The 24,148-nt window shown below is 46.1% G+C and overlaps 1 protein-coding gene across 2 annotated transcripts in view; it reads right to left on the bottom strand.

Moving 5' to 3' along the window:
- Window positions 1-24,148, bottom strand: part of PTPRA (protein tyrosine phosphatase receptor type A) — a 114,639-nt gene that overhangs the window by 43,006 nt on the left and 47,485 nt on the right. For both annotated transcript variants that reach the window (XM_058838378.1, XM_058838377.1), the window contains exon 3: window positions 14,303-14,374. Coding sequence is in view for 1 of the 2 variants with exons in the window: in XM_058838377.1 (XP_058694360.1) it covers window positions 14,303-14,314 (12 nt within the window). In the remaining variant the exon portion in view is untranslated. The remainder of the gene's footprint in view (window positions 1-14,302; window positions 14,375-24,148) is intronic.

Here is a 24,148-nt window from a genome sequence, read left to right as displayed (position 1 = left end):
CAGCAGAGCTGAGATTCAATTCTTGCACACAAAATAAGAAATGATGAGCCCTGAAGTACAGAACCAAATAAAGATGGGCACTGCAGGCCCCACATCTCAAAACCAGGCACGTGTGGACTGTGTTCACGTGGATCCCCATGTCTCCAGAACAAACATAACCACGGAGTTGTATTTGCCCAGCATCCCACTGCTCAACTGCAGCACTCAACTGCACTTTATCCAGTGCCCTCTAATCCTCATCTTCCCTGCTCCAGCTCTCTCTATCCCAAAAATTCACATTCAGCACTAAACCAAACTCAATCCATCTCCTTCCTAAATGCGACACACAGTTCACTTTCCCACCTTTTCCATTCTCCCACGTCCTACAGCTGCTTCCTCCATCACAAACATCCTTCCTAGATAAGAAATGATTCTCAGATCTCCCCATTCCTCCTTGGAAATCCACACCAAGTCACAGTGGATCCTTGCTTTTCTTCCCATCAACAGGCACAGCACTCACCTTGGCAGATAAACAAGGTTGGTGGCAAAGCACTCGTGACTGTCAAGCCATGATTCAGCCAGGACACACCAAGAGGCAGCAGCCACAAAATTAATTCAGTGTTACAACAGGGTCAAACCTTATCCTGATTCACAGGGTTTCCTCATCACTGACCTCCACGACCACCAAGGGGAAAAGAGAAGGGAAATAAAAGGTTCATAGCCAGCTACAGGGTACCCAGAGAAGCTGTGGCTGCCCCTGGATCCCTGGAAGGGTCCAAGGCCAGGTTGGATAGAGTTTGGAGCAATTTGGGACAGTGGAAGGTGTCCCTGTCCATGGCAGGGGGTGGAATGAGCAGAGCTTTAAGGCCCACTCTGTGATACCATGATGATACACTCTGCCCCAATCTCTTCCTCATTCTCAGAGCTCTGTCTCGTGGAGCAAAAAGGAAACAGGATTTTTTTTTTTTTTTTTTTTTTTTTTTTTTTTTTTTTTTTGTGGGTGAAAGCCAAAAAAAATCTGTTCAGATCTCAGTGAAACCATTTTCAGTCCACAAGCTCCAGAGCTGGCCCCCATGGACACGAGGCAGTTTTGGGAGATGCTTCAGCTGCAGCTTCAGGCAAGGTGAAGAGCACTCCCTGCAAAGATGGTTACACCCTCCTGAGCCTAGAAAGAACCACAGCAGGGGATTAAAAAAAACCTTTTTAAATTGAAAATACTTCATAGTAGCAGAATCACAGCCCAGGACAACAGCAACCCTGTAAGCAGTGACAGATCCCCAAGGCCACCACACTCCCCCAGCCCAGTTCCTTCCCCACCTCTGGGCAGGAGGAAATGAAAACCACATGGACTGACCAGGGAAGGGATGGATCAGCTCTTCTGGTCCTACCCACCACGCAGCAAAAACTGCTCCCTGCAAGAAATATCCCCAGCTGCTCCATCCAGTCTCACTTCTAAAAGCCCAAAGTGATGGAGTTTCCAGCTCTTCTCCTGGGATATGATTTCTCCCTGCAGGAAGCCTTTCCTAGCAAGACTTTCCTTTTGAAAATGTCTTCATTTCAATTTGCAGCACCCCTCTCTCCCCTGCCTGTGTGCATTTGTGAACTACACTAATGAAACAGATTAATACCAAAAAGGAATTACAATTTAGGAATAAATTAGTTTATTTTCCTTTTATCCTCTACCAAAACCCCTCAACATGTCAAAGGAAGTCTGAGTCTCTCTGAAATCTTCTGTTTTAAATTGGTCCCACTGCTCATAATTACACCTCCCCTCTGCCCATACAAGTTTACTTTGCTTTTCTTTCCCCTTCTCCTTTTTTAGGGAGGAGGGAAAGAAGGCAGAGAACAGAGTAAGGAAGGGTGGGATAAGGGGAGAGAGGAGAGGGACCCATCCCATCTGATTTGCCTTAATTGCTTCCAACACTCCCCAAGTGTCCAAAAATGAAGGTTATGATACTGGTGCTGCCTGATGAATATTCCCAACTTCATTCCAGATGCAGGATCTGGGTTTTCTGCACCAGGAAACAGCTTCCACTTCCCAGAAATACCCAGGAGAAAGGCTGAGATGCAGCCAAATTGTGGGCAGCAGCTTGGAGAAAAAAGGACTAAAGGCTCAAATGCTGCTGCAAAGAAAAAATATTTGTTCACAAAAATTGGAAGGGCTGCAAGAGACAAACAAGGGCACAAACATGCACCAGGCTGGAGGTTAAGCACATACTGATAAAGGGTGTCAAAAATGCAATGGCTTTGACTGAAAATGTCCTTAAAAAGCACTAGATGGGAACACTCCACTCCAACCACCATCCTATTTCCCAAAAGGATTTTATACCCATGTCTGGTGGTAAAAGTTATTCTAATTTATTACAAAAAATGGTTATTTTGGGCTTGATCATCACTTCAGCAAGTAATTAACCACTGAATCCAAGAGCCTGCTGCTACTTCAAGGTCCTCCCTCTGGGACAGGGACATCTTTCACGGGCCCAGGTTACTCCAAGCTCCATCCAACCTGGCCTTGACCACTTTCCAGGGATGGAGAAATACAGGGATGGGGAGTCACAAGTCATTAAAAGCTGTTCCCATCCCACAGGTGCCCAGCTCAGAGTCACTTCTTAAAGTGTCCACTCCTTTCAGGAGTTTTGCTGGAGATCTTGGCTCCCACTTGCTCAAAAACATTCAACCACGTGTGTAAATCCTTGCCACACGAGGATCTGAAGGAATTTTTTAGGTGGGAGGGCAGCTCCAGGTAGGAAAACCCAACAAGGAAAATGTGAGGGCAGCTCACACTGCACAGGAACTCTCTGCTTGCCTCAGCAGCAAAGCTTAATTCCCACCCTTGTACAGCATGTTCTGATATTTAAAAATATTCAGTCGACTTCCACATCTCCTGTGCCCTTTATTTTTCTGACGGCTTCTCCTGGATGGGAACTACAGGAAAATCCCAACAGCAGAACAGAGCAAAGAGCCAGGAACCACTGCAGCCACTGACCCAGAGCCAACTTGGGGGTGTTTTTGTTTAAAACACAACTTTTAGAGAGCTGTAAGAATAAATATATATTCTAAACCCTCTAACACTTCTTAGAGGTCTAAAAGAAAGCAGAGTTGGAAATAGGAAGTGCACATCCAAAGGGAAAGCCAGAGCACAGAGCCTGCCCTTCCCTGGCTGCACGTCTCCCTTTCTTGGCTGCAAGGAGCAGCAAGGAAGTGATTATAAAGCATTTATTTGCAAAATCACAGCCAATAAATCCAAGGGCAACAACACCCTCCCTCACACCGCTCGGTCCTTGGGTGGGGGGGAAATGAAGGAGAGCTCTAGGTCTGACCAGCAGGCAGGTGCATGGCAGGAGATCTTTGCTCCAAAGATTTTTGGGAAGAACTCAAGGCTGTGAAGTGGAATATTCAGCCAGGCTGTCCCTTACCTCTGCTGCTTTGAAGGCCTAGAAAATAAAAAAACCTTAGAAAGGCAATGATGGTTGTGGAATGAAAACGCCTGAAAAGGTTAAAAAAAAAAAAAAAAAAGAAAAAAAAAAAGACTGGGCTGTTGAATGAGGAAATGAGTAAGGGAGAGCAAGAGAAAATAAAATGGTACAGAAAAAGCCATCTAAATTCTCCTCCCCTTTCCTGGATACAAATACCATCACAAGAAAACCGTAGGAAGCGAATCTGACTGCTTTGAAAAGCACTGAGGTCAAAAGCCCGACAGAAGAAAGGAAAAAGGATTAAACAAAGGGATGATATAATCTATCCAGCTATAATTCAAACCTTCGAGGTATAAATAGCTCCACTACAGGGCTCGAGTCAACCACTAATTTACACTGCAATCAGGAGGGGGAGGCAGATACCCATCCCCACAAGCAGATTAATCCTTAATTGCTCATTTTTGCATTTCTGACACCTTTCTTTTGAAGTACCAAAGCTGGTACCGTCTCACAAAAGGCGCTGGTGAGCCTGAAAATTGGTGAGATGAGCCTGGCTGCTGCTTGTTCCAGGCCCATGCACAGTCCCAGATGCTTTTGTGGGTCCTCAGTGCAAAGAAGAAAGGAGATGGCTCCAATCCATGGGGATCAGAGAGGATCAAAGCCAGCATTTCCCAGTTTGACACAAAGGGAAGCAGGACTCGTGTTTCACAATGTTTTTCCAAGGCCTTAATTGCAGATAAATACTTAGTGGGATATTCAAATACTTGTGAGCACTTCAATCACTTCAGAGGCTCTGTAAATCCCTCTAGGAATAGGGGTAAGGATGGGGTGGGTGGTGTGAGATAAGAGCAGCAGGATCAGCAGGATCATCAGCTGGTGGGGGTGGTGGCTTTCAGAAAAGGACACCCAACCCCTTCTCCTCTGTTGTGTCCTCTTGACTCATCCTGATCCACGTGAGGAAGGCAATGCCAGTGATGGAAAGGGTTTTAGGGGAGAAATTAATTCATTCTTCACCACAATGTCAAGTTCTGAAGTTCAGCTCAAGAGCAGATCCTTTCCTGTTCCTGTGTGCATCCTGCATTGCCAGGTGGAATGGCTGTGTCCAGACACCCCCTGCATGTGTCTCGTGGGTTAATTGAATTAATTAACCACCCTGCCCCTGTTAATGACCCTCACTGCATCCCAGCCTCTCTGAACTGAATGAAAGTGTCATCCTAGGAGCAAAATCACAGAATGGTTTGGGTTGGAAGGGAACTTAAAAACCATCCAGTTCCAACCCCATCCATTATCAGGGACACCTTCCACTATCCCAGGGTGCTCCAAGCCCCATCCAACCTGGCCTTGGACATTTCCAGGGATCCAGGGACAGCCACAGCTTCTCTGGACACTCCCCACCCTCACAGGGAACAATTCCTTCCCAATATCCCATCCAACCCTGCTCTCTGGCAGTGGGAAGCCGTTCCCCCTTGTCCTGGCACTCCATCCTTTGCTCCAGATCCCTCTCCAGCTCTCCTGGATCCTCTTCAGGCACTGAATCCTCTCTTCCCTGCTGCCCACAATGTGGGATCAGCCCAGGGAATGGCCAGGGCATGTCCAGCCTTTCATCCACCAACATCCCCAAAACATTCAGGGCTGCCATATCCCTGCTATTTTTTTTTTTTGCAGATGAGATACAGCATCCCATATAAAAATTCCTGTCCTGTAACACATCAGACTTTGTTTAGCCAACAACTTTCTCCTAACACCATCTCATCAGTCACCAACCTCTGCTCACAAGACTTTTGACTTATTCCTTTTGGGAAGCATCCAGCTTGATCCCACTATCAGGGGTGGGGTTTTTTTTGTGTCCCAGTGGGTTATTTCATTAGGATGTGCACCTGGAAATCTTATTCCAGGCTGAGTGTGCAGCTAGTGGCAAGAAAGACTTCTTGATGATGCATTTTCCTACCAAAATAGAAGCAGCATCTTTAAACACAAACAGATTTCAGCTTCCAGCACGGCAGTCCTGGGGCAGGAGACTGAACCAGCTTTAACTACTGAAGTCACACAGGGAAGAATTTGTGGGGGGAAAAAAAGAGAAAAGTGTGTGGTTTCTGTATTACAGCAGCAATGTGCTCCAGATGGATTAAATGCCATGTAGGCTGGTGAGAAAAAAAAAACAACAAAAAACAACAACTTTGCTCCTCCCTCGAAACAGAAGGTGGGACAATTCACATCAAAACTGGTTCAAGCACAAAGCAAAAGTCACCAAATGCTTCAAAAGCAGCAAATTGTACCAAATTCAGATGTTAAAGCATCACTGGGGAAAAAAACCTCACAACACCCTGTGGTATGAAACTCTGAAAATGTATGTTAAAAATTGTGTAACAGAGAATTTTTCCATATTTTTGCTCCCAAGAATAAAGACTGGGATAAATCAACAGCTGAAAGCACTGAAAGTCATCTTGCTGTGAGCCTTTGTTAATAAAAATCAGAGTGTGGATGAAATCATTCAAGCTGAAAGGAAGAGCAAATGTTTTAAAAGGTATTTTCCTCTGAAAAGGAAAAATCTGCCTCACGGTAAAGAGAAGCAGCAAATCAGTTCACAACATTTCCTTCCTTTTGTGACAGGGAAAATGTATTAAAACTAAGATTGGAAAGGAAATAAAGTCATTTCATTACAAGCAAGACATGAAGCACTAAGGAAGAATTTCTTTAAAGCCCAGGGTTGCCCCCATGAGATTAGAAAGGAGGGATGCCCAGAGCACAGTGTGGGGACCAAAGGTGAGGCTGAGCATCCTGCTGATCCTCTGCATCCCATCACTTAACCAGCATTTCCAATTTCCAACCTCTTACAGATTCATCATGGACTTCAGTAAAGCTGCCAGCCCTTCCAAAAGCACAGAAACAACCTCTTTAAAAACAATGGAAACTCCTGAACACCTGCCTGAGGGATGAAAAAAAACAGTGTCTAGCAGATTTTATCTTTTTTTTTTATTATTTAAGGGCAAATAAAATTGAAGTGGGGAGTAGATGTTTTAAAGCAGTTAATGCAGAGCTGGGTTACCAGCCAACATCTCACTAAAACATCTTCCCAAATGGTACATTTCAGGATTCAAAGCACATAAAAATAAAGAAATAGATATTAAATAGGCTTTGATCAAGCCTCTGTCTGCTTGGGAAAAGGGCTTTTAACAGATTCACCTCCAAAGCAAAACAGAAGCTGGGAATAATCCTCGATGCCTCAAAACCAGTGCTTCCCATTTTGTTTTTGTGCTGTGGACACCTGTGAGCATTCCTGGTGAAATATCTGAGGGTGGTTTCAATGCTGCTCATGGCACCTGAGCCTGGTGGACCAGAGCAGCAACTGAGGAGCAGAAAATTCATTTTGTGGGACCTGTCATTTGAGCAAACAAATCCCCATCCTGCCCAAGGCGTGTCTGAGCTCCAGGACAGCCAAACTGAGCCTTTGGCAGCTCTGGGAGGAGGTGGAACAGCACCACTATGGGGGTGTTGAGGTCTTCTTCAGAGAGATGCAGGACCAGGGCTCTTCTTCCCTTCCCCAGCAGCCTTTGAAGATGTGGTGAGCAGGCAGCAGCGTGGCTGGAGGCAGCTGGAGGCGCTGATCCACCACAGCTGGAGTTTCAGGTTGGTTTTTTTGGCAGTAAATGATGTCTGTAAGGGACACCTGCTCTGGCAGAGCTCAAGCAGAATCCTTGTCCTCTCTGCTGAGTGCTCATTCCAAGACAGACCAGGAAGAAAAAAATCCAGGTGACACCAGCCTTTGTGGGGATCCCCAGGTGTTTCAGCCATTCCTGGGGCTCCCTGCACGTCCCAGTTTGGGGGAGAATTGAAGGGCAGAGCTGAACTCTTCCAAATCATTTCATTTTTGCTCAGATTTAACTCTTTCCCTCTAGACCCCTCACACTGTTCTTGGTCACCACCTGCAATTTTGAGCTCATCTTTGGGATGAAGGCAGGGAGACATTGAACATCCCAAACATCCCAGCAAGCGCCTGCTGAATTCCCATCGCTTCCACACACCTGAGTCTTCTTACACGGAGTAAAACACCAACACAACGTGAACCCTGACCAACTTCTCTCCTGAAAAAACCCAACTCAGCTTCCCCATTACTCCACCACCTTTCTGCTGCTTAATCTCTGGTGCCATTTCCCCCTCCTGCAGAGCTCTCACCTCCCCACAAGTTTTCACTGCAAGGAGGAACCTTAAATAACTAAAGCCAAATGGGATGCAGCTGCAGAGACCTCCCTGCTCAGTCCACCTGTATCTCAAAAGCTCAGATGTCAGAACACTCACTCATTTGGGGGGAGACACAGCAACATTTCATCCTCAATACTAGTTTGTCTCAAATGCAGAGTTTTTTGAAAAATCATGGCCTTGTTCACATGATGTTGTTGATTTAGCAAGCTGGTCTGGTGGAAGGTGTCCCTGCACATGGCAGGGGGTTGGATTAAATGGTCTTTAAGGTCTCTTTCAACCCAAAACATTTTATGGTTCTGTGATTCTCTAACTTCTCCACCCCCTTGTACAAGGCTGGAAACAGCCCATACTAATATTTTTGGTTTGTTTGCTTCTTAATTTTTTATTTTTTAAATTAAGGACCAGGTCTAGCTGAATTTTAAACCTGCAGACTTCCTCTAGAGCGACAGCAGTTTGACCTTGTACTTCCTCAAAGCTCAGCCCAAGGTAAGACCTGAGGTTGCCAAGAACCTGCTGAGTGAGGTGCAGCCAAGCTGGGCACCTTCCACGGAGGAAAAGGAACCATAAAGAGGTAAAACACAGCTTTATTGTAGTATAAACTCCATCTGTATTTGAAATGTTTCACTTTAAAGAGCTTCTCCCCTCCCTCCAGCTCTGCAGAGAGAGAACTGCTCACCAAGGCACACAAACCACATCAAATTGAAGCAGAACCTGGCCAAGCAGCTCAGACACAGCCCCCATCTCACAAATGCTCTCTGCAGCAGCAAAACTATGGATTACAGTGTTTCCTTCCCCAGATATTGTACATTTTACCTGCTACACCACCCACTTCCTGCACTACAACTTACACGCTGGGCAGAAACGCCTGGGTAAGAGAGGACAGGAGAAGAAGGGAAAATATCTTGCATATGAATGGTCACCTATAAAATGCATTAAAAATCAAGTTTGGGAGTTAAAATCCCTCAGCAATGGTCAGCCATAATCTAGTTTCTCTCTAAAGCTTTCCTCCTTTTTGGATCCCCCTCCAGATTCCCCAAGCAATAATTTACCTCCTTCCCCAGCGAGCTCATCCCTTGGCTCCACAGGTACCAACTGTGCCCTCTCTCACCCCAAGTGCTGTTATATTTTGATGAAGCTCAGAGCAACTGGTGGAGTTTGTATGACAAATATCACATTTTGTGTCAGAACTGGAGGATTTACGCATCAAGAGCTTGTCTGGCTTCTCCCCGCCTGCAGCCGTTTACCTGCTGCCAGGTATCACTTCCCATGAAATGCACCCACCTTAGGCCACCACAGCCCTTGGAAATACACAAAATAATTACTTTTTCCAGCCTGCCTTATCTCCCTGTGGACATCCACACACAAAAATCCCCAACCCAGATATCTGCCTGCCCTCAGAATGACTCTGTGTGAAAAGGGAACAGGTCCCTGACCGAGCACGGGCGGTTCTGCACCACAAGGAGATCATCCAATGCATCACAAATCCATCCAACCACCAGCTGGAGCTGCGAGGGGTCCACGTGTCCCTTGCCAAATTCCTGTGTAATTTTCCATTCTTTCTTCTTAATCAGTGCATAATCCAAGGAAGATTTGTATAGCAATATTAAAGGAAAAGTCGCTGGTGCAGGGAGAGGAAAACACCGGTGACGGTGCCAGCCTGACAGGGGATTTCCACGCTTTGCTCTTGGAAAGGCCTGATAAGATGGATATATTTGTTTTAGCTTTCAGCAAGGAACCTCAAAGATTTGGATTACAAAATGCCTAAATAACGTCACGAGAACTGAGTTCTGGAAAAGGAGATAGGAGAAGTTAATGGTGTGAGCAAGCACTGACCTGGTGTCAGCTATGGAGATGGACAGTAGTTTAAAGACTCCTTTAATTCATGACTAGAGTATGGGAGGAATAGAGTATTCAAAGTGTGGACTTTAGAGAAAGAAAAGTAGTTATGATACTGTGAGTTGCTGGAACTTATGAGTGAAGTGAAGATTTTAAAGCCTTAAAAGAGCCAAAGAGATGGCTGTTTTCCAGGAGGGCTCACAGAAACAACTGAAGAAGATTTCTACCTTTGAATCACTTATCCTTAAAAATAACATCCCTAGATTCAATTTGACCCATTGCACACCTCAGAATAGTGTGAGATGGGAGGAGTGGACTCTAGAAACTCCATGGATTGGCAGGAAGAGACTTCTGTTTCTCTACAGGGACTGATGAAAAGACTCTAAAAAATTGCGACTGTTTTTGACCACCAAGATTGTAAAATTATTTTGTTTGTCTCTATGTTGTTATGTGTACAAAGAAATAATCGAGTAGTAAGAAGCAAAAGGGTTTTCTGAAAATTTATTTTAGTATTCTTATTCTAATAGTTTGTTAATAAACTGTCTTTATTCCTTTTAAGTTTTAAGCCTGTTTTGCTCTTATTTTAATCCATATCTCACAACAAAAAAATAAGTAATTTTTGTTACTAGTTTAAAACCACAACACCTGGCTAATCCCACTGCTGACCTGTGTCTGGCTGGGCAAACGTGTTCCTGAAACCTGGATGTGGTTTATAGCACGTGGTCTTGGGGCAAGAGAGTGCAATTCCAATTGTTCCAATTGGGTGCAGTTCCAGAATTTTGTGGATTTTGGTTTGTATCAGCTGGGACCAGATGTTCTCCTCTGCCCCCTCCACCTCCAGTGTCCTCTGTGTGAAAAAATGTCACCAAAGCAGCTGCACTTGTGTTTTACAAAAAACCCAAGGCACATCTGATTGAATTCCCTCTTCTTTTCTGTTGGATCTTAAAGACAATTTAGTTCCACGCTGCTGCCATGGGCAGAGAAACTTTCCACTAAACCAGGTTGCTCTGAACCCATCCAACCTTGAGCACTTCCAGGGATGGGGCAGCAGATCTGCCCAAAATGAAGGATTTTGTTTTACTGAAAATGTGGATCAACTCAACCCTCCCACTGGACCAACTACAATCAAAGCAGGGATGTGTTTGGAGACACCAACATGAAAAAGATTTGCTCCTATAGGTGCAGGCCCACCAGAGCCAGCAGTAGCTGTGCTTAGCTGCAATTAACTAAATTAGCACGGCTTGATCTCAGTGGAGACAAGTGGTTGAGGAAGCCCTTAAATTTAGCAAGCAAACACCACTAAAAACCTAAACTGACTGCAGCTGCAACCCTCCTGAAAGCTGAACCTGTGGTTGCTACAACCTGGCAACGTATTTTTGAGGCAACCACCCCTTTGGTGCAGTTTCCTATCTGTTCAGGCAACAGGTACATCAGTTGCTTTTTTCAGGAGCGAATTTCAATAAAAATCTCATGTCTCAGAAGGATGTGAGAGCAGTTGATGTCTGTGCACTGGTAGTTATGCCTAATTAACATAAAAATGAGGTTTTCCTAATCACCTGCAAGAGGAAACCTGCTTACAGAACAAGCTACTGGGGAAAAAAAAAATAAATTACTCCTCAGGGAGGCAGTTGTCAGAAATAAGGTGGAGGGTGGATGTGTTTATTTATACCAGCAGCTCCAGGTAGGGGCTGCAGGTCCTGACACGCTGCCTGGTGTGGTTTCTCTGCAAACTCTGCGAGGAGTTTTCTGCTTCCTGTCCCCATTCCACGCTCAGCTCCAACAACCCAGTGCTGCAGGAGTGTGCTGGGAATGATGGTTTGCACTCTGTACAGAGTCCCTGCAAATCCCAGGGTATTTTTTAGGATGCAGCAGGCCAGGTCAGCTCACCTCAGTGGTATCAAATCTCATGTAGAAGTTTGAAGCTTCACAGGAAAGAGGTGGGGAGAAGTGCCAGTGGGATTTAGGAGCACCACTCGCTTGTGATTTCTGGTCTCTGGGCAAACTCTGTGTTTCCAAAATGTACTCCAAGGATCAGCCTGCACATCCCAAAATGGGAGAGTGAGCTTTAAAGGCTTCAGAAGCCCTGCAGTTGGTGGTGGCTTTGACTGACACTGCAAATCTGAGTCGGGGAAAAATCACTTTATGCCTTGGCCAATCAAAGCAGAATCCACCAAGATGAAGAAGTGCAGGGCTGGGATGAGTCCTGACCCACCACCTCCTGAACTTCATCTCATGAAGTTTGGTCACAGCTGCACGTGCTTGGGGAGAAGATGAAGCTGTGGCACTTTTCTGAGGAGCAATCCTTGAGGGAGAGGCTGTGGGACCGTGACCAGCCGGTGCTGGCTGGTACCCCTGGAGGAGAGCAGCAGCAGCACCCTGGTGATAAATGAAGTTTCAAGTTACTGCGAGAACAAACACCAGAGGAAGGAGCCAACCACAATTACTCACTTATCTCTCAGGAAAGACATTTCAGTTATTGTGGGTAGCACCGAAAACAACAGCTCGGTGATGGGCGCTGCTGGAACCGGTGGAGGAAACCACACGTGTCGAGCTCTTCTGCAAATCCACAGGGCACGTCAGCGTGGCTCCCACCTCCCAAAAACTGCTGCCAACACAGCTGGAGGAGGATATGGATGGTGCAGAGCTTGTGGGAGGCTTTGGATGGGCTTTGTTGAAAAAAGATCTGTGGTTTTAGCGTTCCCCTCTCAGAAACGTGGCAGTGGTGCCATGGGATTGTCCTCTCCACACCCCGATGGCCTCTGCCCTCCTGAGCAGCTCTGGCAGTGGTTTTCACACTCAAATACAGCTCAGCACAACGCCACGTCTTCATCACACTGAGCACCTTGCTCTGGCTGCTTCCAACACACAGCGCTGCTCTTCCCAACCCAGGACCTCACAAATGGTGGGAGCACCAATTCTCCACCTGTTCTACCCACAACACCTGCCCCTGATGCTCTGGGGGGCAGAAGTTCTCCCAGTTTTCCTTATCAAAGCCAATTTTTCAGAAAAGAAATACATTACACAAAGTATTGTAGATGAACATCTCAACTTTTTCTGCTCTCTACAAAAAGGAAGTAAGAAAATCAGAAGCAAATTTTTTAATGCTATCAGATTTAGTCAAGTTTAGTGAGGACACCAGATTTAGCATCAATGTAGAATTTAGAATGAACCAAAAAACTTGATTTTGTAAATGAAACCTGAAGTCACCCAAAATTCCAGTAATTCTTTCCTCGCTCTTTCTATTCCTATGAAACACCATAATTTTAAATATTGGATAATTTGAGTCTGCAGCTTGAAGGTTTCTCCAAAACACCAGCTCTTTTTGGAGACAGACTGATGTCACTGTAGCTCATTTGCTTAATTAGTGATTTACAGAAAGATGCTTCTAGGAGAAGGGGGAAACCCTTCAAATGAAAAGCTCCAAGTGCAGAATCAAGAGACCATCCCCAATGACTGTTTACTCCCATCTTGTACATAATTTTGGGCCACACTGTATCAATCAGCAGCTGTGACTGATGCCATTCCACTTCCTAAATATAAAAGTGAACTCTGCAAGAGGCCAAGCACAACTGCCCTGAGTTTTTCCTAACAGGAGGACGTTGCTTTTACAAAATCGCGCTGGGATGAGAAGTCAGCGCACAGGATAAACACACAAATCCCGGCGCTGTCACACAGCCCTGAAGGAGTTTTCCCCTTATTTCAGCACTTTGTTTTTATCACTGCAGCCTTCCTTCCCCCAAGCACTTGGCTTTTGCTGACCGCTGCACCCCAGCACACAAATCCTTCTCCAAAGGGGTGCTCGGGTACGGCGGAGAGGGCTCGCACAGATGTGCACGTTGCAAGAAACAATAATTCATGCAAATCCCTGCTCCAAGCAAATTCCACAGCAGTGCATCTTATCACAAGCCAAACAAAAAGTACGAATACACTGCAGAATGGTAAACCCCGTGTTCAAAGAATTTGCTCTTGTTGCAGCTTGAATTTCCCCCCTCTCCTTCCAACAACTCTCTGCCGACACCAAAAACCAACCAGCCATTAAGTGAAGCCATTAATCAGAAGTGAAAACCCAAAATGTGAGAGGAAGCAAAGCCTCTGTTACAGAAGATATTTGGGAGTCTCTGTGGTGACTCCTAAAGGGGTGAAGATCCTCTTTGCTTCAGGAAGAGGAGGCAGAGACCAGCAGTGACCATTTCACCCTTCTGATGGTGCCTCCAGGCACAACCAACCCAGCAAGGAAAGAACCCAGATATTAAAGCAGCACGAAAACTACTTATAAATCCATTGAAATCTGCTCACATTTGTGTTTTCTTCTCCAAGTTTGTACAACAGTTTACTGCTTTTAAATCAGGGATTTTCCTCTGTTTCATCAATCAAGAATTGAGCACTCTCTTGCCACATTTGGAGATAGACCAGCTTTCCACAGAAGCTCAAGACGATGAAAATAAACGAGTAAAATGTATTTTTAGTTCGAGTTTTTTTTTTCTTTTTTTTTTTCTTTTTTTTTTTGAGATGGCAAGTTAGAACCTGAATTCCAACCCAACCACTGGGTTTCAGCAGAACAAAAAAATCCCTGTGCTGAATGCTCTCAAATAAGAGTCATGTCCCTTCCAACTCCACACCAACAGAGACCTTATTATCCTTTGGGGGAGGAAGTCAGATTTTTTTCCACTTAGTTACGTTCCCAGGTAGTTCTTAAATAAGATTTCCCTTCCCTCTGTGTTTAAAGGGACACTTTAGCACAAGTTACTGCTTGGCCATAGTGCCATCACTGTGTGCTGAAACCCAGAATAGAGCCATGACCATCAGGGCCACTGGCCAGGATGATTTTATTTCATTTATTTTATGCCCAAATTAACAACACCTCTTCCTACCTTAATTATCATCGGTCAATTGTCCACCTGCATGTCATTAGGAGCCCATAAAGGTTCTTCCAGTGCTGCCCCCTGGAAACAAACAAACAAACAAACAAAGCTTTTAGAGCCAGAGAGTTAAAATACAGCAACACCTTAGCGAAACAACGTTTTTACTGCTGCCAACTTGCCAATTCCACTTCATTTTACCAGATGCAAAATGCAGTTTTTCATTATTGCTCAAGCTACAGACACACTCAAAAACATGAAAATAACTTTTAAATACAGAAAGCAAAATTGGGAATTTCCAGGGTTAAAAGTACTTTTGGGAAGAGGTGGCAGGAGGGAATTACAGGGCAGCAGCAGCAGCAGCTGTTACAGATGAAGGGACTCTGATATTCCCAGCTTGGCCTGATACATGCACTGCTGTTTGGGTAAAAGCAAATAAAGCTTAGGAGGGTCCAGAGCTAGAGGAAATAGGTAATTTCTATTGTAGTGAGGGCACCACAATCACTTTGGGCTCTTCTGAGGGTGTATTTCCCCAGACAGAAGTAGTTTGAGCACTGGGAAAAGCAGTTTTTTTGTGTGTTCATTTACTCCCACCCCAAGGGAAGGGGACAGAAAGCCACATGGAGGTCACCAGGATTTCTGGTGGCCACGTACCCGTGGGACAGCACCAGCAACTTCCTCAAACCCAAACCTCTCTGAATACAGATTCTGGCTGTAGGATCAAGTGTGATCCTGTAAGGAACAGGCTGAAGGCTGCAGACCTGCAGGGATGTTTGTGATGTTCTCACACTCTTGCACAAACCATCTCCCCACCTCTTGGGTTTGGATTCCTGGCTCCACCAGCACAGCCACACCACAGGGGCTCACAGTTCACTTGCCATGTCCACACTGCTCCTGGCTGTTCCCCAGTTTTACAGGACTCCACTCCCTGCATCTCAGTTCCCCTTCCCCAAATATTTTTTACCCACATCAGCTCTGAGGGAGCAGCGGGGCTCCTTGCAGGAGCCTGCAGAGCCAACCCCCAACTAATCCCATCTTCTGGGTTGCAGCTATGAAATACAGAATTAGAGACCTGAGGCACTTCTAGATTTTACGTTTAATACATTTAAACCAATTTTTTTTTATTTTTTTTTCCTACTGACATCTTCCCTGCCCAGCCTTGGGCAGGATGCGACCCAGCCATCTGTTCCATCGGTGCCAGGAGCTGTGGAGCTCAGACATAATCCCTGGGTGATCTCCTCATTGTTTTTCATCCTGCTCAAGTGTTGACTCGAGCACTTGTTCAATTAGACAAGTCTCAGCACTGCAATCAGATGGGCGCACGGGGCTGATTTTCTACCTCCACGGAGGAGAAAAAACCTGATTTAGCCGAGTGTGATAGAACTGGGAGCTTCAAAGCAACGAGAGCTGGAGATCACGTCTGCTCTGAAGTCTGCCAGAACTGCTGCTTAACCCGAGCAGACCACCAGCAACTTCCACTCTAAGAGAAACTGTGAGACAGAGCAGATTAAAGACATTGGATCTGCCAGGGAGGAGGAGAGCTGGGTTATTTTCCTGATAATTCTTCTTTGAGGGAACTGGAGAATACTGAGGTATCTGCTTTCTCTTGTCTCTGGCTCTAAGTGAGTGACCCCAGATGTGCCAGACTCGCTGCTATTCCCACACAAACACAAAATTGTGTTTTCTTCTTCATGATCCAGCGTTTCCCAGGAATCAGAGGGATCTGAGAGCTACAAGAATCCAGCCCAGCCTTCAGCCTGTCCTCTCCTCCCTGCCATCCTTTGGTTAGCTCCCTGCATTTAAACAAAGCCATACATTTTGTGGGACCAGAGTCCGGAAGTTGGCATGAGCAAATGTGCTGTCAATATTTTCATGGTCAATTTATTCCTTCATTCACAAGGCTGGCAGATTCCAAACTCAGCTTTGGATGGTGCCAAGTGCAGGAAAATTACAGGATTATGGAAGGGACCTCTGGAGATGATCAAGCTCAGTGTCCCTGCCATGGACTACCCCAGGTTGCTCCAAACCTGTCCAACCTGGCCTTGGACATTTCCAGGGATGGGAAGTCCACAATCTCTCTGGGTAACCAGAGAGGTAACCAAATGTGAATGGAAACATAACCTCAACAATTGCATGGAACCTGGTGGCTAGTTATTATGAGGAGTTGCCCTTTCATTTTATATTTTAATATAATTTAATGTTTAAATTATGATATTGTTTTGGTTTTATATTTAAGAAATAATACAGTCAGTAGTGATATTCAGATAATTATAGGGTTAATTTTAATTTTTTAAATTTATTTTGGAAATATTTAAGGTAATTTAATTAGTTTAATTTTGGTTTTGTTTCTTTTTTAGTTTTTTTTTATTATTAGTTACTAGAGATAGAGTTTTAAGAACTCTTCAAAAATGAAAATGGAAGATCAACTTTATAAAATTTTTCCAGGATTGATCTGTATAACATTAACTTACATTAGATGACAACTGGTAACTTGTGCCACAGCCAAGAATTTCTTCCTAATATCCCATCTAAATCTATTCTCCTACAGCTTACACTCATCCCATCACTCCATGCTCCTGTCCAGGGTCCCTCTCCAGCTCTGTTTGAACCTCTCTAGGTGCTGGAAGGTCTCCCCAAAGCCTCCTCTTCTCCAGCTCCCCTGCTGCTTCCACCACCATGTGAGAGTTCAAAGGGAATTGGTGATGAAGCCGAGTTTTTCCAAAGCTCGGAGCGAGGCTCATGCAGTGCACGCTGGCAGCTCCTGACAAAACAAGGACAACATCTCCTGAAAGAGGAATATACAGTGAGAGGCAACAAAAACCAGCAAATGCAAAGGGAGAAGGAGCGCCAGAGAGCTCACAATTGTCAAGGGCAGGTGTGTGAATGGGGTTAGAGCTGGCTGTGCCTTCAGATGGCTGCGAGAACGGCTCAGCGGCAGGAGCAGAGGGGAATTTGGGATTCATGACCTGCAGTGACTCCCAGCCCTCATTCCCTGTGACAGGTACAGAGCACTCGAGGGTGTCAGAGCAGAAGCATCTCATGTTCTACACATCCACACCCATTCTTAGAAATCACTCACTGGCCTCAGCAATGGGTTTCTGTGCAGAGAGGAAGCGAGACTGCCAAGGAGCAAGCGTGGCACGGGGCTGAGAGCGTCCCACATTGGGCTCCTGCAGCCCCACACAATCCTTCCCACTCCTCTGCCTCTTCCCAACCCCACTGTGCCCCAATGTGCCAGCAGTGTCATCTTCTTCCCTGATAATCCTCCCAAAAAGCTGCATCTGCAGGAGCTGGTGCCATCAGCTGAGTGTGGAAAACCATCCCTGCAACCCACTGACCTCAGGAATACCATCATAATTCACATTTATTATTTGTACACCATTTGTATCTATTTGGATGAAAGCAATTTAACCTGCTGTTACAGCACACCAATGGTAAGGAAGACATGCTGGATATAGGAAGGAACTTCCATTCTCTACCATGAAAATTCAGTTTTCTAAGCTTGGCAGCATTGGGAAATCTAACACTGACCTGATCCAGGTATTTCTGACAATGCTGTTACACAAAGTTGCTTCAGAAAGAGATTCCAGTTATGAAAGAGACCACTGGACTCAGCATCAAGTGTCTTCCAGGATGGTTAAAATCATGGAATATCCTGAGCAGGAAGGACCCATCAGAATAATTGAGTCCAACTCCTGCCCCTGTGCAGAACAGCCCAAGGATCCCACACTGTGCTGGAGAGCGTTGTCCAAAAACTTCTCAAACTCAGACAGGCTTGGTGCTGTGACCAGCTTGTCTGGTTTTGGTTGGGAGAGAGTTAATTCTTGGGAAAGAGTTAATTTTCTCCCCAGTAGCTGGTACAGTGTTTTGGATTTAGGATGGGAGTAATGGTTAGCTTGGTGCATTTAAACAGAGCAATAAATTTTATGGGACCGAGTCAGGAAGTTGGCATGAGCAAATGTGCTGTCAATATTTTCATGGTCAATTTATTCCTTCATTCACAAGGCTGACAGATTCCAAACTCAGCTTTGGATGGTGCTAAGAGCAGGAAAATCAAAGAATTTCACAGATGAGGGAGACCATGTGAGATTAAGCTGGAGAAAGATGATCTTTAAGGTCCCTTCTAACCCAAACCAGTTTGTGATTCTATGGGAAAAATCCACCTATTTCTTTTATTAAAATGAGGAGTACAAGGCTGCAATCTGAGAGGTTTTTCTTGGAAGAACCCTGCTGAAAAAGTGCTCTGGGAATTCAGATTATGACAGCAGTTTTGTTAATCGGGAATATTAATGGTATAAAATGTTACAGACGAAAATGCTCAAGATCAAGGGTTGGCAAAGGTGGCCCACAGTTCCAGGAGCCCTCCATCCCTTATTAAAATTATTAAAATGAAAGGATGGCAGGTATTAGTTGGCTAGACAGCCCCAAATCCCACTGGCTGCTAATCCACCTGAAACCCAAGTGTATCAAGGCAAATTAAAGCTGCCTTTAATCCATGCAAATCTCAGCCCAGGAATCTTTTATTCTCTTACCTCCTGCCACGAGTTTAGCCCTGCCCTGTAGCCCATTCATGCTGCCAGAGCAAAACAACACAAAGCTCCCTATTTTAGTAATAGAAAGAAAGAATTTTGGACCTTTCACACATTTTGGGATGGATGCAGCTTTGTGTTTCATTGGCTGGGTGAGACCAAACCCTGCTCCACCTGTGCTTGGTTTAATCATATGTATAGACACACATAAATTAGGGCAATTTGTGCATAAATTAGGCAGCATCATTATGCTAATTGGGCTGGTATGATTGTGCTGAGAGTGTTTGCAATCTGCCACAGTCCTCTGGGACAGCGCTGCGAGGGAGCTGCTGCCTCCAAAAAGGCTGGAGCTCCTTGGGGATCCCACTGGGGCAGGCAAAGCCCCACAGCGACCCAAAACAAACCTAAATAACTGAGGGGAAGGGGTGAGGAGAGCTGGTGTGATCTGCTTCCTCTGGAATGCTGGTTTCTGTTCTCTGGGTCCTAAATATCACATCCTAAGCTCCCCCTGATGCACGAAACAGGTCGAGTTATAGGTGGCTGCTGGGAGAGGCTGCTAGGAAAATACCCCCTGAGCTGTGTGTAAAACAAACAAAGAGCAGGAGACCCAAAGCCCTGGCACTTTGCTTTATCAAATTTATGTGAAGAAACAAGTCATCCCCACAAAAACCAGAGCCACTCCACTGTACCTCTTCCAATTCCACCTGAATTGCAACAGAGGTAGGAATGGTTGCTGGGATCAGGGAGGTATCATAAGAGTAACCTGATGATCCCCATCCTGAAAGAAAAAACAACAACTCTAAATCTTTCCAATTGAATGAGCAAGCAAATAAACTGCAAAGTGACTGCTTCTCCTTCTGGAATTGTAGAATATCCAGAGCTGGGGGGGGACCCAAAAGGATCAGAGTCCAACACTTAGCCCTGCACAGGACACCCCAAGAATCACAGCAGAGACTTGGTTAAATCATTAAAGCACCATACACAGGTAGGTCTGCCTGGAGTAGGTAACTATCAAGGGATTTTTATTAAGACCTTCAGGGGTTTTTACCAGCACATGGATTTCTTTAGCTATCCCAAAGGTCTCCTGCAGCCTGCAGGGCTGTGGTTGGTGTCCCTGTCCGGAGAACAGCTCTGCTGGGGTTGGTGATGCTCAGCTCCAGCTCCAGGGGTTGGTGTGGCACCACCTCTCCCTCCTCTTTATGGATACCAGGGGATGCTCCCAAAGTCGCCCAGGTTTCCTTCCAAAACTGGAATTTACCAAAAGGGACCATTATGATGAAAAATCCTCCCTGTGGACTTGAGTTCTCTCCCTTCAGAGGGAATTTGAGCTGGGTTTATTCTCCAGGATCCAGCCAGGAGTATTTTCCTCCAACAGACATGCTGGCACTTTGCCTGGCTAAAAAACATACAGGAGAAGAGCAGCAAGCACTGAGCTACTACTACTACTACTACAAGTGTTAAAAAAAAAATCAACTTTGAGCAAACCATCTGGTAACACTCACTGCGCCACAGGTGAAAGCAAACACAATACGCTCTGTACAGCACCAGAAAATCATCACTGCTCAGAGCAGGAGGCTGTGAAACACCAAACCAGCCCAGGGCCAACCTGGAACAAGTTGGCCAGAGAAGCTGTGGCTGCCCCATCCCTGGAATTGTTCAAGACCAGGTTGGACAGGGCTGGGAGCAGCCTGGGACAGTGGAAGGTGTCCCTGCCCATGGCAGGAGGTGGAACTGAATGTCTTCAGTGAAGGTGGAAGGATGAAACACTAAAAAGGGCAGGGGCACATGGGAACTGGGAGATGCTCCACAACCAGCAGGAGCAGTTTCAGCTGCAGGGCCAAAGGAATTAGTGAGATACAAAGGGAAAAAATCTGCAGCCAGCTTCCTTCTGCTCTTCTGCTGCTCCCCTTGAGTATGAGTGGCTGGATGGTGGCTTTCCCCCCATCTTGAAGCAGAACCTTCTCTAAGTAGTTTAGCAGTGAAAGCAAACTAATCTCTCCCTCCCTGTGATGGAATATGGATACTGGCATGAGCCAACATCAGCATCTTAACACTCAGTAATTCCCAAGCCTCTCTGAACACCCAGCATCTTACCAAAACAACAGCTTTAAAACCTCTTCTCTGCACTCTTTGGTGATAATTAGCTTTAGTCTGTCACCAGCAGATCAGTTCAGGATTGTGACTAAGCCAAAGGGATATGAAAAGGTTTTGTCCAAAGCCTCTCCACACCAAATCATCTCAAAAAGGGGAAAGAAAAAACACGAGCTGGCTGCACCAGCAGCTCCAACAGTTTCTGCTGCTCAGAAGGGAACACAGCAAGATTTAATAAACAAGCTCAATAAAGTTATTCTTCCCTGTTTTATTTCCCCTTAAAGCATCAGCCCAATTTGGTTTTGTTTCCATCACAAACAGCTCCTTTAATCGTTCCTGACGGGAGCACAACGCGGGGCCCCGGCGTGCGAAGCCTCCCCCAGCCCCTGCCAGCTCCCAGTTAATGGAGCTGCTCTGCCTCACCACAGCAATTCCTGTAATTCAAGTCTGGCAAACAATTCCTAGGCTGGAAATGGGACAACATCCAGTCGTTATCTCCTTTCTTGCAGAAAAGAACTAGAAAAAAAAAATTTAAAAAAAATCCAGCATTATTTACCTGCCTGTTTGCTGTGCTGGCAGTGCCACCACGCAGGTGTGACAGCAACAAACGCCGGCAGCTCTCACAGTTTTGCCTGTTGATGTCTCTCCTTTCATCCCAGCAAACAGCCTGTCAGAGCTAAAGGAGCAGCTGAGAGCAAGGAAAGCATCCTGCTCTCTCCTGACAGCTGAACAAGCTAGTGGTTTTCAGGAGGAAAAGCTTTCCTACGCTTCTAAACCATCACAACTCCTTCCAGAGCTGATCTTAAAAGTCTTTTCCAACCTTAATGATTCTATAATTTTAATATTCTGTAATTCTAATCTAATTAATTTTGGTCCTGGCCATTCCATATAGCCTCACTGGTGTTTCTAGCCTCATGCATTGTGTACCAATCCACCCTAGGATTCCCATCCCCAAAAAATGGGAAAAATGACAAAAAAACCCCATCAGTTCTCTTGCAGACGCATTAATCGTGGACCAGCCCCTGGCCAAGCGCAGGAACTGTGCACAAATGGAGGTGAAAGGCTTTTGTTTGAATGCTTTTGCTCACCAGGACACACCTGATAAGAGCCTGCAGCAAGGGCACACCCCGAGATAAACCCGGCGGGCTCAGCCTCCCAAAGGCAGCTCCGCATCCCGGGCGAGGGGTGGGAAACAAACACCCAAAGAAAACACTGTGTGTGTAACAGCACCGTTTCCCTTGGCAAACCTCTCTGCTTTCCTTTCCTCGCCCTCTCTGTGTACAGAGAAACCATTCCCTGGCGTTTTCCGAGCTACAGTCTAGGCCTGCTCCCGTGGATGGGATCCTGGAGCAGGAGCACTCCACATCTCCTGGTGCCTGTAAAGTTGAGACCTTGCTGGTTTTTAGATTGGAATGTGCAAAGGGACAGGGCAAAGCTGTTTGAAAAGAGGCATCCTTTACAGATGTGAGACAGCTGGGAAGAAAAGAAATCCCGGGATGCAGAGGTGGCTCTAAGAGCTACATTCTGGGAAGCCAGTCAATGCACAATTGTACATGAGAGGCATTCACTGACAGTCAAACACTGGCCTACGAAATCATGGAATGGCTTGGGTTGGAAGGGACCTTAAAGATCATCCAGTTCCAAGGTGCTCCAAGCCCTGCACAGCCCGGCCTTGGACACTTGCAGGGATCCAGGGGCAGCCACAGCTTCTCTGGGCACCCTGTGCCAGGGCCTGCCCACCCTCAGAGTGAAGTACTTTTCTCCAGTGTCCAGTCTAAAGCTACTCTCTGTCAGTGTAAAGATCATTCCTCCTGTCCTGTCACTCCGGGCCCTTGCCCAAAGTCCCTCTCCAGCTCTCCTGGAGCCCCTTTAGGCCCTGGAAGGTGCTGGAAGATCTCCCCTGAGCCTTCACTTCTGGGGCTGAACAACCCCAGCTCTCCCAGCCTGTTTCCATAGGAACTCTGGGCCATATGGATGTAAGCAGATACACAAACAAGCTGTGACCTTACCTGAGCACACCTTGGGAGGGCACCTTGGTCTTCCTGAGCTCTCACTGGGGACACTGGAGCTGCCCAACATATCCCACACAGGGCAACGTGCAGCCCAGTCACTGAGGTCTCATCTCTAAGCAAAATATTTGCAACCTTTCTATTCCTCTTCCTCTTTTGACTTCCTTAATGAATAAACAAACTTATGAAGGGGGGAAAAAACCCACCTGCACGACCAGTTGTCCTCTGCACAGGCTGGGTTTGCTGGGAGCAGCTGGGGAAGGGGATGGACACGAGGGATGTGAGGTTTTGAGCAGTGCACTGGGGACAGGAGCGGCCACAGGGCAGAGGTGGGGCAGAACCTCACAAAATACTTCAAGGGCAACTTCTGCTGATGGCCCAGGGCTGGTTTCATATTTGGGAAGGTGTCTTAATCTGACCCTCTCCATGAACAGAGCAGGTGGGACACACACCAAGAGCTTGCAAGAGGCTGTGCTGTATCTGTACATTTTGGGAGTGCCCAGAGAAGCTGTGGCTGCCCCTGGATCCCTGCAAGTGTCCAAGGTCAGGTTGGACAGGACTTGGAGCAACCTGGGAGAGTGGAAGGTGTCCCTGCCCATGGCAGGGGGTTGGAATGAGATGGTCTTCAAGGTCCTTCCAACCCAAACCATTCCAGGATTCTGATTTGTGCTTCCCTAAAAGTTTTGGGAAATAAATCCCATATCCCAACATGCTTTTTGCTTGCCAAATGTCAAATTCAACAACTTCCATGTCTGACCAACCCACATCCCACCTCTATTGCCACTCCCTGCTCTGCCCACCAGTGCAAATCACTGTGATGGAAACATCCTTGTTCCTGCTGGGAGAGGTTTCACTTGGGTTTTCCTGCTCCTCATTCCACCAGATCCCAGCCCACAGCCTGCCAAGCCCCAGGCAGAGATTTATCCACTTGAAGGCAAGCAGAGTCTGGTTTTTAGGCAGATCCACATGATGCAGGAGTCAAGAGATGGTTTTGGCTGGGATTTCTGTGTGTGAAGGAGTTGGGACAGGGATAGGGACAGGGACAGGGACAGGGAGTGACCATTCAGGAAGCAACCCAAGGATCAAGCTCCACCAAGTTATAGCACTGGACAGCAACAGGATATTCTCCATTCCTCCCACGGATGCATTTCTGAGCTGTGGATATAAATACAACATTGCTGTAGCCAGGATATTGTGCCTCCCTCCTTCAGGACACAAGATCAAAGTTA

Source organism: Poecile atricapillus, chromosome 4, assembly GCF_030490865.1.
Source record: "Poecile atricapillus isolate bPoeAtr1 chromosome 4, bPoeAtr1.hap1, whole genome shotgun sequence".
Lineage (NCBI taxonomy): Eukaryota > Metazoa > Chordata > Aves > Passeriformes > Paridae > Poecile > Poecile atricapillus.
The sequence above is the reverse complement of the archived record's forward strand: the minus strand, read 5'-3'. Positions and strand labels throughout refer to the sequence as shown.